Source organism: Eriocheir sinensis, chromosome 30 (genome assembly GCF_024679095.1).
Source record: "Eriocheir sinensis breed Jianghai 21 chromosome 30, ASM2467909v1, whole genome shotgun sequence".
NCBI classification, from domain to species: Eukaryota; Metazoa; Arthropoda; class Malacostraca; order Decapoda; family Varunidae; genus Eriocheir; species Eriocheir sinensis.
Genome location: NC_066538.1, coordinates 8,756,636 through 8,770,614, shown reverse-complemented (window position 1 = coordinate 8,770,614; position 13,979 = coordinate 8,756,636). Strand labels below are relative to the sequence as shown.

General features: G+C 43.5%; 1 protein-coding gene across 1 annotated transcript; it reads left to right on the top strand.

Moving 5' to 3' along the window:
- The first annotated feature begins 488 nt into the window (after positions 1-488).
- On the top strand, positions 489-13,403 carry LOC127005561 (solute carrier family 2, facilitated glucose transporter member 6-like). The gene is made up of 2 exons (XM_050874496.1): positions 489-822; positions 11,864-13,403. The coding sequence occupies exons 1-2, from the start codon at positions 702-704 to the stop codon at positions 13,192-13,194; spliced, it is 1,452 nt and encodes a 483-aa protein (XP_050730453.1). The 5' UTR covers positions 489-701; the 3' UTR covers positions 13,195-13,403.
- The last annotated feature ends 576 nt before the right edge of the window (positions 13,404-13,979 follow it).

Below are 13,979 nucleotides of genomic sequence, written 5' to 3'. Positions count from 1 at the left end.
ATGATCGCAGGAACCGAGGTGTTCTCCTACCGTGACATTACTGACTAGGTTATCTTGGGTCGCTATAACAAGGTCAAGTATGTTATTTTGTCGAGTTGGTTCAGAAACCATTTGGCTTAGATAATTTTCCTCTAGAAATTCGATCATTCTATGGGACTCACCTTCTGTACCCGACAGTGTCGCCCAGTCGATATGGGGGAGGTTAAAGTCTCCTAGTATCAGTGCGTCGCTGTTATTAAGTGACTGCCTTAAGACGCTGTACATTTCAAGATCGCCATCAAGTGATTGCCCCGGAGGCCTGTAAGTGAGAGAGAGAGAAAGAGAGAGAGAGAGAGAGAGAGAGAGAGAGAGAGAGAGAGAGAGAGAGAGAGAGAGAGAGAGAGAGAGAGAGAGAGAGAGAGAGAGAGAGAGAGAGAGAGTGTGTGTGTGTGTGTGTGTGTGTGTGTGTGTGTGTGTGTGTGTGTGTGTGTGTGTGTGTGTGTGTGTGTGTGTAAAATGGTCGTGGAAAATACTGCTAAGGCTACATCGGCTTCATCATTACTAATCATATACAAAATTCAAATGTGGAAAAGTCTGTGCATCTACATACTTATGTAATGTTTATTCTTTAATAACTTGGTCCTCTTTTGCCGTTAGCTGATGATTAATTCAGGCATTTTTCCTACTCTGTCTCCACCCTCCAGGTGCTGGTAGTGCTGCTGATGTCCTGGGCGATGTGCGGCGTGGCTCACTCACGGGGCTTTCCGGGGGTCGTGCTGCCACAGTTCACCAACCCAGACACTGACGACCTCTACCTGGATCCGCCAAACCTGACGCTCTTCGGTTAAGCCTTACGCAGTAATTTTTTTGTAGAAGTTCACTAAGTTTATGCTGTACATATCTACGCAGACGGGTCAATTTCCTTTTTTTTTTTTTTCCTTGATGTAAGACACTAAGTGAAACAAAAGATATAGGAAAGTATGGCGATGAATGTTTTGAATTTTAAATAAAACAACGTGGTTCGCATTGCTGTACCAGTTTTGACGTTTTCTTAGATTATACAAATACAGGCTGCTGCTGCATATAATATATGCAGCAGCAGCCTGTGACACCTTATACAACACGTCAACAGCGCCTAACCATTAGTCTCAAGTTATCTTTTCATAATGTACTTAGTAAAAGTTGTATTTGTATAATCTAAGAAAACGTCAAAATTGGTACAGCAATGTTGTTTTATTTATGTACATATTGTTTTATTTATGGAAATATTGTTTTATTTATGTACATATAATATAACTGTAAAAGAGCAACCTCAACACAACTGGAAGTCCGGAAGAACAAAATATATTCTTAATTTGTTACTGAAATTGAAAAGGCAGGAGCGTAAAAACTAATACGAACACTTTTCTACGGCCACAGAAAATCAGTTAATTAATAGCATGAAGCTGATGCGTCACGTCCGTCCGTTCAGAATGGCTTCCATCCAAAACCTTTTTCACTCCACTAAGAGTCCAGGACTAGGAATAAATTAATCAGGCACGAGAGCTTGAGACCATATGTATCCTGTTTGTTACACAGCCCTCTTTACGGGGGGACACAATGCTTCCTTCGGTGGAGTATGATCAATTGTTATGGAGCCCCTGGCAAACAATTGTTTCCGTGCTTCGCTTACTATGCTGTGTGCACAGGTTCGGCTGTACATTACAACGATGAAACTCTCAACTTAATCAACTGAGGATGAAGTATCAATATCACTGGGTCCTGCTGATAAAGCAAGGCAAGGGTCCATTACAGGGGGACATGCACACCTAGCTAACCAGACAACCAAAGGAATCTAACACCGTATCATACCCACTAACGGCATGAGGCAGGGAGGCGGTAGCTGAGTGGTTAGCGTGCCGGTCCCGCTTCGCCGCGTTGTGGATGATGCGGGTTGGAATCCGCCGCTACCACCAAGGAATTTTCAGTCACCGCCGAGTGGCCTAAGACTACCCACATGCTGTTCTGAAGACCACCCATCAACCCGGGCTCTAGAAGAAGCTGTCCAAGTGAAATCAAGAATGAGCTCCGGGGGGCAGCATGAGCCAAGAATAATGGCGTCACTATAAACAATTTCCTGCGCCATGACGGGCTCGGGCCTGCCAGCAGGCCCCCAAGGAATAGCCTATCGGCGCTATAGGCCATATGTAAAAAAAAAAAAAAGAACAACCACAAGAGCCTCGCTTTACGGCCCAGTTTGTTCACAATCTCATGGACAGCAATATGGCGAAATTTTTTGCACCAGCACCAAAACTAGCCTGCGAGTGCCATAACCACCACACATATGTTTACTTTGCGGATAACCACCTTTTGCAGTCCTTGTTTTGTACAATGTGCCACATTTATGCAATTTCTCTTTGTTCTGGTCTAGTATCAGGAAACTTTGAGAGTTTCTTTGGATAGGCGATTCTGGAAACAGGTTGCCTTTGACTGGACCCGCTCTGCAACCCGTGATCACGTGCGGACTGTTTCAGAATTCCTGGAAAGTATCTGTCCCATACGATTCTGTTGACAAATTCCATTTAGGAAGGAAGGTAGGGGATGGATATCTGTTGGGCGAAATCTTCAAAAGTACGACTTCCACGTGGCTTCAGCATATGAGCAACAGCAGCATCATCATGGACCCTTGCCTCAAGATCAGGAGCATGATGTAACGAAGGAGATAGCTTTTCCAGGAATTCCAGTAAATCTGACTTTCTTCCCTGTCGTAGTTGGCCTATATCCGAAATGGATGGCGGAAATTCCTAGTTCTCGTTCAAAGAACTTGTCAACGTCCCCTTGCCTGGATTGACATTTGAAGTCTTTTGAAAAACAGTGTGCAGTTTGCATTTATTGATATAAATTGTTGCTTGCTTTGTGTCAAGTGTTTTGCATGGTGTGGTCTAAAGAGCAGTAATTCATTCTTTGTCACAGTGTCGCAAAGTGGCTTATTTGGCTTCCTTCGAGGAGGTTCATCAACACCGTGGAATGATTACTACTTCCAGGTCAGAGACCCCTCTGTGTGTGCCCAGCTCATGACGGAGGTGATTGTCTCTGAAATGAAGGATGTGGATGTGGATAGATGTGGATCCATGTGGTTTTTAAGCCCTGATCCAATCCCGCTTGTTCCGTGCTATCAGAAATAGAAGGGCTGCTCACCAAGGGTACCTTAGCCTTTGCACTCCTGCTAACCATGATCTTTACATGTCCGCCAGGAATCGCGCCAAATCTATTCTCCTACTAACCCAAAAAAGTCTTACATCCAAAGAAAATGACAAAACCTTGCTTTCTCAATTTTTTCCAAAGAATTTTGGTACCCAGCCAAAAATATTTCAAACAATTTTACTTGTTCATTTTTCCCATCTCTCCTTCGTCTTGATGGCAACACCACTATCACATCTGCCTCTAAAGCTGAACTCTTTGCTCAGATTTTCTAAAAAAATTTCACTCCTGACGATTAGGGCTGTTATTCAGATTCTTAAGAATGATGTTTTCTATGCCCTCTCTGCGCTCAATCCTCAGAGGGCTTATGGACATGAGGGAGTGCCTCCTATTGCCCTTTAAATCTGTGCTTCCGTGCTTACACTTTGCATGGTCAAACTCTTTCGTCTCTGCCTGTCAACATTTACCTTTCCTACTGGAAGTACACCTACATACAGCCTGTGCCTAAGAAGGGTGACCGCTCTAATCCTTGAAACTGCCGTCCTATTTCTTTACTTTTTTGCCTTTATAAAGCTTTGGAAACAATTCTTAACCGAACAGTTCTTAAGCAGGCCTGTAAACAGATACAGGGAACCTCATACACGCTCCATAAGGGGGCATGTAGCTGAATCTACCCCTTCTGCAGAACTTCATCAAACAAATTTGACGAGGTTCAGTCATTTGGTTCTCAGCAATCGGAAGCGCTGCGCTGCCAGGCTTCGCGGCGTGTCAGGCAGAGGTTCGAGCCCCGCTCAGGCCGGTTTATTTCGGCTGACTTGGAGTGGTTACTGTCCTCCCTTAAGCAAGAGGGATGGGGTGTTTGGTGTGTAAGGTCCTGGCAGTACTCAGATATCAACTAATGAGCCTTTCTCTAATCGGGAGGGTACTTGCTGGCGATTGCGAGTCAAACTCGTGATCGGGCCGTGGTGGAATACACACACACACACACACACACGCACACACACACACACACACTCGCCGGTATTTTTTTTGTACTCATTTATTTTTTTACGTTTTCGCCTATGGCGCCGGTAGGATTTGATGGTCGGCCCCAGCTCTTTGTGGCGCAGGCAAGTGTTTATATTGGCGCCATCTTGCATTGGCTCTTGCTACTCCCCGAAGCTCATTTTTTATCTTAGAATCTAGAGTCCGGGTTGATAGGTGGTCTTCTGGACAACATGTCCAGTATGGACTGGAGTATGCATCGCACGTATGGGGGGGCTTCTCTCACACAGCTCTCCTGGACAGAGTGGAGTCTAAGACTCTTCGTCTCATCAGCTGTCCTCCTCTTACTGATAGTCTTCTACCTCTTAAATTCCGCCGTCACGTTGCCTCTCTTTCTATCTCCTATCGATATATATATTTTCACGCTGACTGCTCTTTTGAACTTGCTAACTGCATGCCCCTCCCGCGGCCTCGCCGCACACGACTTTCTATACTCAAGCTCATCCCTTTACTGTCCAAATCCCTTACGCACGCGTTAACCAGCATCTTCATTCTTTCATCCCTCACGCAGGTAAACTCTGGAACAATCTTCCTTCATCTGTATTTCCTCCTGCCTACGACTTGAACTCTTTCAAGAGGAGGGTATCAGGACACCTCTCCTTCCGAAATTGACCTATCTTTCGGCCACTCCTCTGAACGCTCTTTATAAGAGCAATGAGTAGCTGGCTTTTTTTTCATTGTTGTTTCCTTATATTTTTTTTCCATTGAGCTGTTTCCTCTGCTGTAAAAAAAATGTGGGTAGTCTTAGGCCACTCAGCAGTGACTGAAAAATCACAGCTTGTGGCACCGGGCTGGTCGGGAACCCGCGTCATCCTGGACGCGGGGCCGTCACGCTATCCAATCAGCCACCGCCTCCCCTAATAATAATAATAATAATAATAATAATAATAATAATAATAATAATAATAATAATAATAATAATAATAATAATAATAGTAATAATAATAGGAATAACAATATCATCTCAGTGGTAAAGCTCTGCGCTGTCAGGCTTCACCGCTCGGCAGGTGGAGGTTCGAGACCCGCTCAGGCCGGGATTTTTCCACTTACAAGGAGCGGTTATTGTCCCCGTTGAGCAAGGGAGATTGGGTGTGTGGTGTGTGAAGGTCCCGGCAGTACTCAGAGTTCGACTAATGAGCCTTGTTTTAATCTGCCAGCCGGTACTTGCTGGCTGTGGGGTGAATTACACACACACACACACACACACACACACCTCTCCGGTGCGCAGCTGGTTAGAGCGCAGCGCTGCCAGGCTTCACGGTCTGACAGGGCGGCAGTTCGAGCTCGCTCTGGCTGGATTCTTTCCGTTGACTAGGAGTGGTTACTGTCCCCCCTTGAGCAAGGGGGATGGGTTTGTGGTGTGTGAGGTCCTGGCAGTGCCCAGAGATCGACAATAAAGAGCATTTGCTCATGTCGGGAGGGTACAGTCGGGGCCGTTGTCAGTCTTACACTTTTAGCTGAGCAGGAGGCAGCTTTCCACTTCCACAGCCTTTACTTTGAAGTTCGCTCTGAGCCTGTCACCGCGACCCCACCCCATCCCACCGTTCTCTCCTCTACCTCCATGCTTCCTACACACACCTGCACATCCTAGGAGACAATAGAAGGAGTGTGGATTAAGAAGGGGAGGCTCTCTTTCTTTCTCAGTATTTATTTATTTCTCTTTCTTTCTTCCTCTTCCTTTCTTTCTTTTTCTTCATCTCTTTTTTCTTTTTCTTTTTTTCTTTTTCTTTCTATCTTTCCCTCTCTTTTTTTCATTTTCTCTTCCTGTCTCTTTCTCTTTCTGTCTCTATATTTTTCATTTTAATTCTTTCTCAATTTCTTTCTTTCTCTCTTCTTTCTTTCTTTCTTTCTTTCGTTCTTACTCTAATTATTTCTTTCTTTCTATATTTTTTTCCTTTCTCTCTTTCTTTGTTTCTTTCTCTTTATTACTTCATTGCTTTTTTTCTTTCTTTGTTTCTCTAACTTTCTCTTTCTTTCTTTCTCTTTCTTTTTATTCTATTTCTTTCTCTGTCTTTTTATCTCTTTCTTTCTTTCTTTGTCTCTTTATCTTTATTTCTTTCTTTATTTTATTATTTTTTATTTTTTTATTTACTAAGCATGATTACATAAGGTGGTACATGACAACTAAAAGTTACCGGTAAGGTTCCGAATAACTATCTGTAGTTATGTTACAAGATAATGGACAGTACAGTGATAAAGTTAGTGGTGTACATTAGACAATAACCAGGTGTTCACTTCTTTTTTAAAAGTGTGGAGTGTATTGGATGTGTGAATGTCAGTGTGTCTTGTCAGGCAGTTCCAGAGTCTAGTATATCGGGGCACGAATGAGCGGAGGAAAGTCTCCGTTCTGGCGAAGGGCACGGTGAGCTGGTGTTCCCTCGACAGAGCGACCCTGGTGGCGTGGGGGTGTGGTGTTGCCCACTGTTGCCGGAGAGTTGCGAGGTGCGGAGCAGCCTGCATGTGTACCTTGTAGATGGTACACAGGCCAGCCACGTCTCGCCTCTGCTGAAGAGGATGTAGTGGAGTGGGTTGCTGCTGGTTTGGGGCGGCCCTTTGAGAGATGAGCCGTTGGGCGCGGTTTTGTACCTTGTCGAGAAGACCCAGGTATGATGGAGAGCAGGATGACCATGTCAGGGGGGCGTATTCCATGAGGGAGCGAACCTGGGCAGCATAAAGGTTCGACACTCCCTTCGCATCAAGGAGGTGGGAGACACGCCTGACACAGTTCAGCCGTCCTGCTGCCTTGGATGCAGTCTTCCTGACGTGGCTGGTGAAGTACAGGCTGTTGTTCGCCTCCACGCCAAGGACAGTGATTGACTGTTGCAAGGGCAGCACCTTCCCTTGTAGGATTATGGGGGGAGTGGGGATGGCTGGGGGGCAGCGTCGCCTTGAGACCAGCATGACCTGTGTCTTGTCGTGTGCCAGGTCAACCTGCCAACGATGTCCCCACGATGAGACGGTCTGTAGAACCTGGTTGATAAGGGCGACGGTTGCACAGTGATCTGTACCGTCGCAAGGGAATGTGAGGGTACAGTCCTCCGCGTAGGCGTTTGCTTCAGGTATGAGGTGGAGAAGATCATTAAAAAACACATTCCACAAAAGTGGTCCGAGGGTACAGTCCTCCGCGTAGGCGTTTGCTTCAGGGTACCAGAGCCTTCGAACTAATTCTAACCATGAACTTTACATTTCTACCCGGAATCGTGCCAAATCTATTCTCCGACTCACCAAAAACTCTTTCATCAATAGAAAATGCCAAAACCTTGCTTTCTCTAACTCTTCCCGTGACTTCTGGCATCTAGCCAAAAACATCTCCTCCAACTTCACTTCTTCATCTTTCTCTCCACTCCTCAGTCCTGACAGCAACACTGCCGTCTCATCTATCTCTAAGGCTGAACTCTTCTCTCAAACTTTCTCTAAAAACTCCACTCTGGACGATTCTGGGCATATTCCGCCTACTCATCCCCCTCTGACTCTTTTATGCCTGTTATAAAGATTCTTCAAAATGATGTTTTCTATGCCTTCTCTGGCCTCAATCCTCAGAAGGCTTATGGACCTGATGGAGTGCCTGCTATTGTCCTTAAAAACTGTGCCTCCGTGTTGTCACCCTGCCTGGTCAAAATCTTTCACCTCTGCCTGTCAACATCTACCTTTCCTTCCTGCTGGAAGTATGCCTTCATACAGCCTGTACCTAAGAAGGGTGACCGCTCCAATCCCTCAAACTACCGTCCTATTGCTTTACTTTCTTGTCTATCTAAAGCTTTTGAATCAATCCTTAACCGGAAGATTCAAAAGCACCTTTCCACTTCTGACCTTCTATCTGATCGCCAGTATGGGTTCCGCAAGGGGCGTTCTACTGGTGATCTCCTAGCCTTCTTAACTGACTCTTGGTCATCCTCTCTTAGCCGTTTCGGTGAAACCTTTGCTATTGCGCTGGACTTATCAAAAGCTTTTGATTGGGTCTGGCACAAATCTTTGCTCTCCAAACTACCCTCCTACGGTTTCTATCCTTCTCTCTGTACCTTTATCTCCAGTTTCCTTTCTGACCGTTCTATTTCTGCCGTGGTAGACGGTCACTGTTCTTCCCCTAAATCTATTAACAGTGGTGTCCCACAGGGTTCTGTCCTATCTCCCACTCTTTTTCTGTTGTTCATTGATGATCTTCTTTCCAAAACGAACTGTCCTATCCATTCTTACGCCGATGACTCTACTCTGCATTACTCAACTACTTTTAATAGAAGACCCACCCTACAGGAACTTAACGATTCCAGGCTGGAGGCAACAGAACGCTTAGCCTTAGATCTTACTATTATTTCCGATTGGGGCAAGAGGAACCTGGTGTCCTTCAACGCCTCTAAAACACAGTTTCTCCACCTATCCACTCGACACAATCTTCCAAACAACTATCCCCTATTCTTTGACAACACTCAGCTATCACCTTCTTCAACATTAAACATCCTCGGTCTATCCTTAACTCAAAATCTCAACTGGAAACTTCATATCTCATCTCTTACTAAGTCAGCTTCCTCGAGGCTGGGCGTTCTGTACCTTCTCCGCCAGTTCTTTTCCCCCGCACAGTTGCTATCCATTTACAGGGGCCTTATCCGGCCTCGTATGGAGCATGCATCTCATGTGTGGGGGGCTCCACTCACACAGCTCTCCTTGACAGAGTGGAGTCAAAGGCTCTTCGTCTCATGAGCTCTCCTCCTCATACTAATAGTCTTCTACCTCTCAAATTCCGCCACCATTTTGCCTCTCTTTCTATCTTCTATCGCCATTTTCAAAGATTTTCATGCTGACTGCTCTTCCGAACTTGCTAACTGCATGCCTCCCCCCCTCCCGCGGCCTCGCTGCACACGTCTTTCTACTCATGCTCATCCCTATACTGTCCAAACCCCTTATGCAAGAGTTAACCAGCATCTTCACTCTTTCATCCCTCACGCTGGTAAACTCTGGAACAAACTTCCTTCATCTGTATTTCCTCCTGCCTACGACTTGAACTCTTTCAAGAGGAGGGTATCAGGACACCTCTCCTCCCGAAATTGACCTCTCTTTATGGACACTTCTTTGACATCTATTCAGTGGCAGTAAGTAGCGGGCTTTTTTTTCTTTTTTTTTTCTTTACGCCCTTGAACTGTCTCCTTAGCTTTAATATATATATATATATATATATATATATATATATATATATATATATATATAAATATATATATATATATATATATATATACACATCAATGATCTTCTTTCCATAACAAACTGTCCTGTCTACTCATACGCCGACGACTCCACTCTGCATTATTCAACTTCTTTCAATAGAAGGCCATCCGAACAGGAAGTACAGGACTCCAGACTGGAGGCTGCAGAACGCTTAACCTCAGACCTTGCTATCATTTCTGATTGGGGTAGAAGGAACCTTGTGTCTTTCAATGCATCAAAAACTCAATTTCTCCACCTATCAACTCGACACAATCTTCCAAACAACTATCCCCTATTCTTCGACAACACTCAGCTGTCACCTTCTTCAACCCTAATTATCATCGGTCTATCTTTAACACAAAATCTCAACTGGAAACTTCAAATCTCCTCTCTCGCTATATCAGCTTCCTCGAGGTTGGGCGTTCTGTATCGTCTCCACCAGTTCTTCTCCCCCGCGCAGTTGGTATCCATATACAGGGGCCTTGTCCGCCCTCGTATGGAGTATGCATCTCACGTGTGGGGGGGCTCCACTCACGTAGATCATCTGGACAGAGTGGAGTCTAAGGCTCTTCGTCTCATCAGCTCTCCTCCTCCTACTGACTGTTTTCTACCCCTTAAATTCTGTCGCGATGTTGCCTCTCTTACTATCTTCTATCGCTATTTTCACGCTGACTGCTCTTCCAAACTTGCTAACTGCATGCCTTCCCCCTCCCGCGGCCCCGCTGCACACGACTTTCTACTCATGCTCATCCCTATACTGTCCAAATCCCTTATACAAGAGTTAACCAGCATCTTCACTCTTTCATCCCTCACGCTGGTAAACTCTGGAACAATCTTCCTTCCTCTGTATTTCCTCCTGCCTACGACTTGAACTCTTTCAAGAGTAGGGTATCAGGGCACCTCTCCTCCCGAAATTGACCTCTCTTTCGGCCACCTCTTTTGATTCTTTTTTGTAGGACCAGTGAGTAGCGGGCTTTTTTGCTTTATTGTTTCCTTTTTTTGTGCCCTTGAGCTGTCTTCTTTGTTGTAAAAAAAAAAAATATATATATATATATATATATATATATATATATATATATATATATATATATATATATATATATATATATATATATATATATATATATATATATATATATATATATATATATATATATATATATATATATATATATATATATATATATATATATATATATATATATATATATATATATATATATATATATATATATATATATATATATATATATATATATATATATATATATATATATATATATATATATATATATATATATATATATATATATATATATATATTGTGCAACTGCGCTCATATTTAGTTTAGGGTTGTTAAGCATTTTTAAAGGTCACCTGTAGTCAAGGTCAAGGTCAATTACCAATGAATCTCAGGTATGCACGCTTTATGTCCATCTGAGAAACATGAAACACGGTAAATCAACTCTCACAACATAAGATTAATAACGGCTAGAAACTATTTTTTTGTATTTTGTAGGCCTACTCCAGCCTGATGCTACTGGTTGAAAGAGGTCACAATGTTTAATTACAACACAATTATAAAGATTGTCCCTAAGAACATGAAATACAACTACATGAGCTCCCCGAGAGCAATACATAATTCGATACATTATTAATTAATGTTTCATGAGATTTGAGCCCTTGCACAACCAAGCATCACATCCTCCTACATACCAAGTGTGTCCATTAAAGGGGCTCCAATGTCCATGTATGAGGAGCATCTCTTCTTCATCATCATCATCATCGCATGAGCCCTCAAATTCAACCTTGTCATATTCTTCCTTTTCCTCCTCCTGTTTTATGTTGCTACAAGTCTACAACTTTCAGAGGTATGTGCACCTCGTCCCGTTCTGGAAGCAGAAAGAACTCTCCTCCAAGCACTATCTTAGACAGTTGCAGGCGATCAGCTCCCCTGACAGCATCACGAAAGACCTTTTAGGGGCCAAAGACAAAGGCACTGTTGTATTTAAAAACTCTGTAATGAGAGACTTGCCGTCAGTGCCCTTTTTTCTTTGGTTCATTTTGCTTTTTTTCATACACTTCATACACTATCGTCATCGTTATAACCATCATCATCATCATCATTATCATCATCATCTCTATCATTATCATCATATAATTCATGAAGAATAATCTAGACCTTGTGGTCTCCGAGTTCTATCCTGTTTTATGTTAACGAAGCAGGATTTGTGAGATGTTTTACCGTTACCCAAACTTTCTTTTTCTGCTTAGACAATTTTATACTTTACATACTTGTCATTTTAGTAACAATATTAAATGTCTTTTCATAAGAGGATAAAGTTTTATATAATGGGAGTATAGAGATTTCGGTCATGGGAGGATACAGCTTTCTGTTCAGGGTGGACACAGCATTTTCTGTCATGAGAAGATATTGACAACTAATCAAGCTTTCTTTATACAGTGAGCATCGTCAACGCGGGCGTCATGGTGGGCTCCCTGGTCACCGGACAGCTGTTGGCTCCCTTAGGTGGTCGGGTGGTCATTATCATCGGCTTGCCTCTCGGGGTCATCGCCTGGATCGGCCTCGTCTTCTCCTACCAGTTGTGGGTCCTCATGCTGTGTCGCTTACTCATGGGCTTTACATTTGCACTGGTCAAGCCGTCCACAGTCATGTACATTGTCGAGGTAGCCGACGAAAGAATACGCGGGCGGCTGGTGGGGGTGTTATGCATCGCCAGAGAAATAGGGTTTAGCTCCTCCTATTTCATGGGTAGTCTGAAGCTAACCTGGCGACAGCTGAGCCTCCTATATGGATGCTTTTTGATCCCGCCGATAATTGCTTTGTTTTTTATACCTGACTCCCCTCGCTGGCTAGTGGCCCGTGGCCGTGTTACCGAGGCCTGCAAGTCCCTCAAATTCTTCAGAGGCTGCCACTACGATGTTGAAGTAGAGTTAGAAGGAATTGTGTCTCAAGCCAGTGCTGCCTCCAACAGCAAAAGTAGTTTCTGGCAGCAGCTGAAATTTCTTGCTCGACCCCCAACATTGCAAACATTTATTTTGTTATGTACGCTCTCTGTTATTTTTGCCTTTCAGGGCATCGTAACAATAACTCCGTACCTTATGATAATCCTAGATACCCCAGGCACCCCTCTGGATCCCGCTGATAGTGCCGTTATGTGCAGTCTCCTCAAATTGAGTGGTACAATGGTCCATATCTTTTTAATCGATTTTATAGGACGGAAACCAATTTTTGTCGTCTTTTTATCCTATATCAGTGTTTGCAATATTGTGTATGGCTTTTCATACACTCAGTTGCAGGAGGATAGCGGTGCAGCTGTCTCCTGGCTCCCTCTCATTTCAATCGGTGTTTTACATTTTTTCTCAGGAATCATCGTCCCCGTTATTGATTTGGTGCAAGGAGAACTTCTACCCACTGCCTGTCGGGCGGTCAGCTTACCATTGTTAATGTTAAGTCACAGCTTGGCCGTCTTTATCTCACTGAAAACCTTTCTACAGATGGTAGACACTCTGGGCATGGATGGAGTGTTTAGATTATTCACACTGGTCAGTCTGGCCATGGCCGTGCTGACCATTGTGGCGGTGCCGGAGACACGATGTTTGTCGCTGGAGGCCATTAGTAATGGCAGTAACAGTCAAGCGAGACCCAATACCACAGTCTCCGTAGTTACTGCCGACTCCCATGATCAACGTCTGTCAAAAAACATCGTTTCAAATCAAGGAGACAACTCTAGCTCTACCAATGTGCACTCACATAGCACTCACTTGATTTGACTGAAAGTTTATATGTGCTAGGAAGTTAAGCTCTAAAGAAAAGAACGACAGTATAGCCCTTAAAATTGTGATTTTGTTAAATAAAGCTATGCAAATAACCTTACGAGTCGAAACAATCCAAATGTCAACGTTTGTCTCAATGTTTAAGAAAATCTTTTTTACAATTTTCTTTTGAAATGACCCGTGTAAATCACTCTTACATTGCCTTGGTTATGTCACAATAATAATAATAATAATAATAATAATAATAATAATAATAATAATAATAATAATAATAATAATAATAATAATAATAATAATAATAATAATAATAATAATAGTTTTATTTCGCCCAACAGCATATATAAAAACAGGACAAGTAAACCGATCGAGATCAACCGAGATACAAATACGCTTAAATAATTGACAGCTTATAATTATATATGCGTGTGCACGGCACACTTATGCATAATCTACACGAATATAAGGCTCAGCCACTCCCGCCGCATAGATCCACATACAGAGGCCGAGCTATGTTTGACGGAGGTGATGATGGAGTTGCCAGATTGTTGCACTCTATACTCCTCACACTGTACGCGGCGTGGCGACGCAGCACAGTCAGACAGTTCTTTCCGTGCCCGGTGAAGGCCAGGGATGAGCTAGTCCATCTAGGACGCCCCAGAAGCCGCTTGAGGATGTCGTTATGACAGACCTGACGGTTCACGGAGGCATCCCTATACTGCGACCACAACGAGGTGCAGTAGAGAGAATAGCAGTGGCTCCTGAATAACTCCAACTTCACTTCT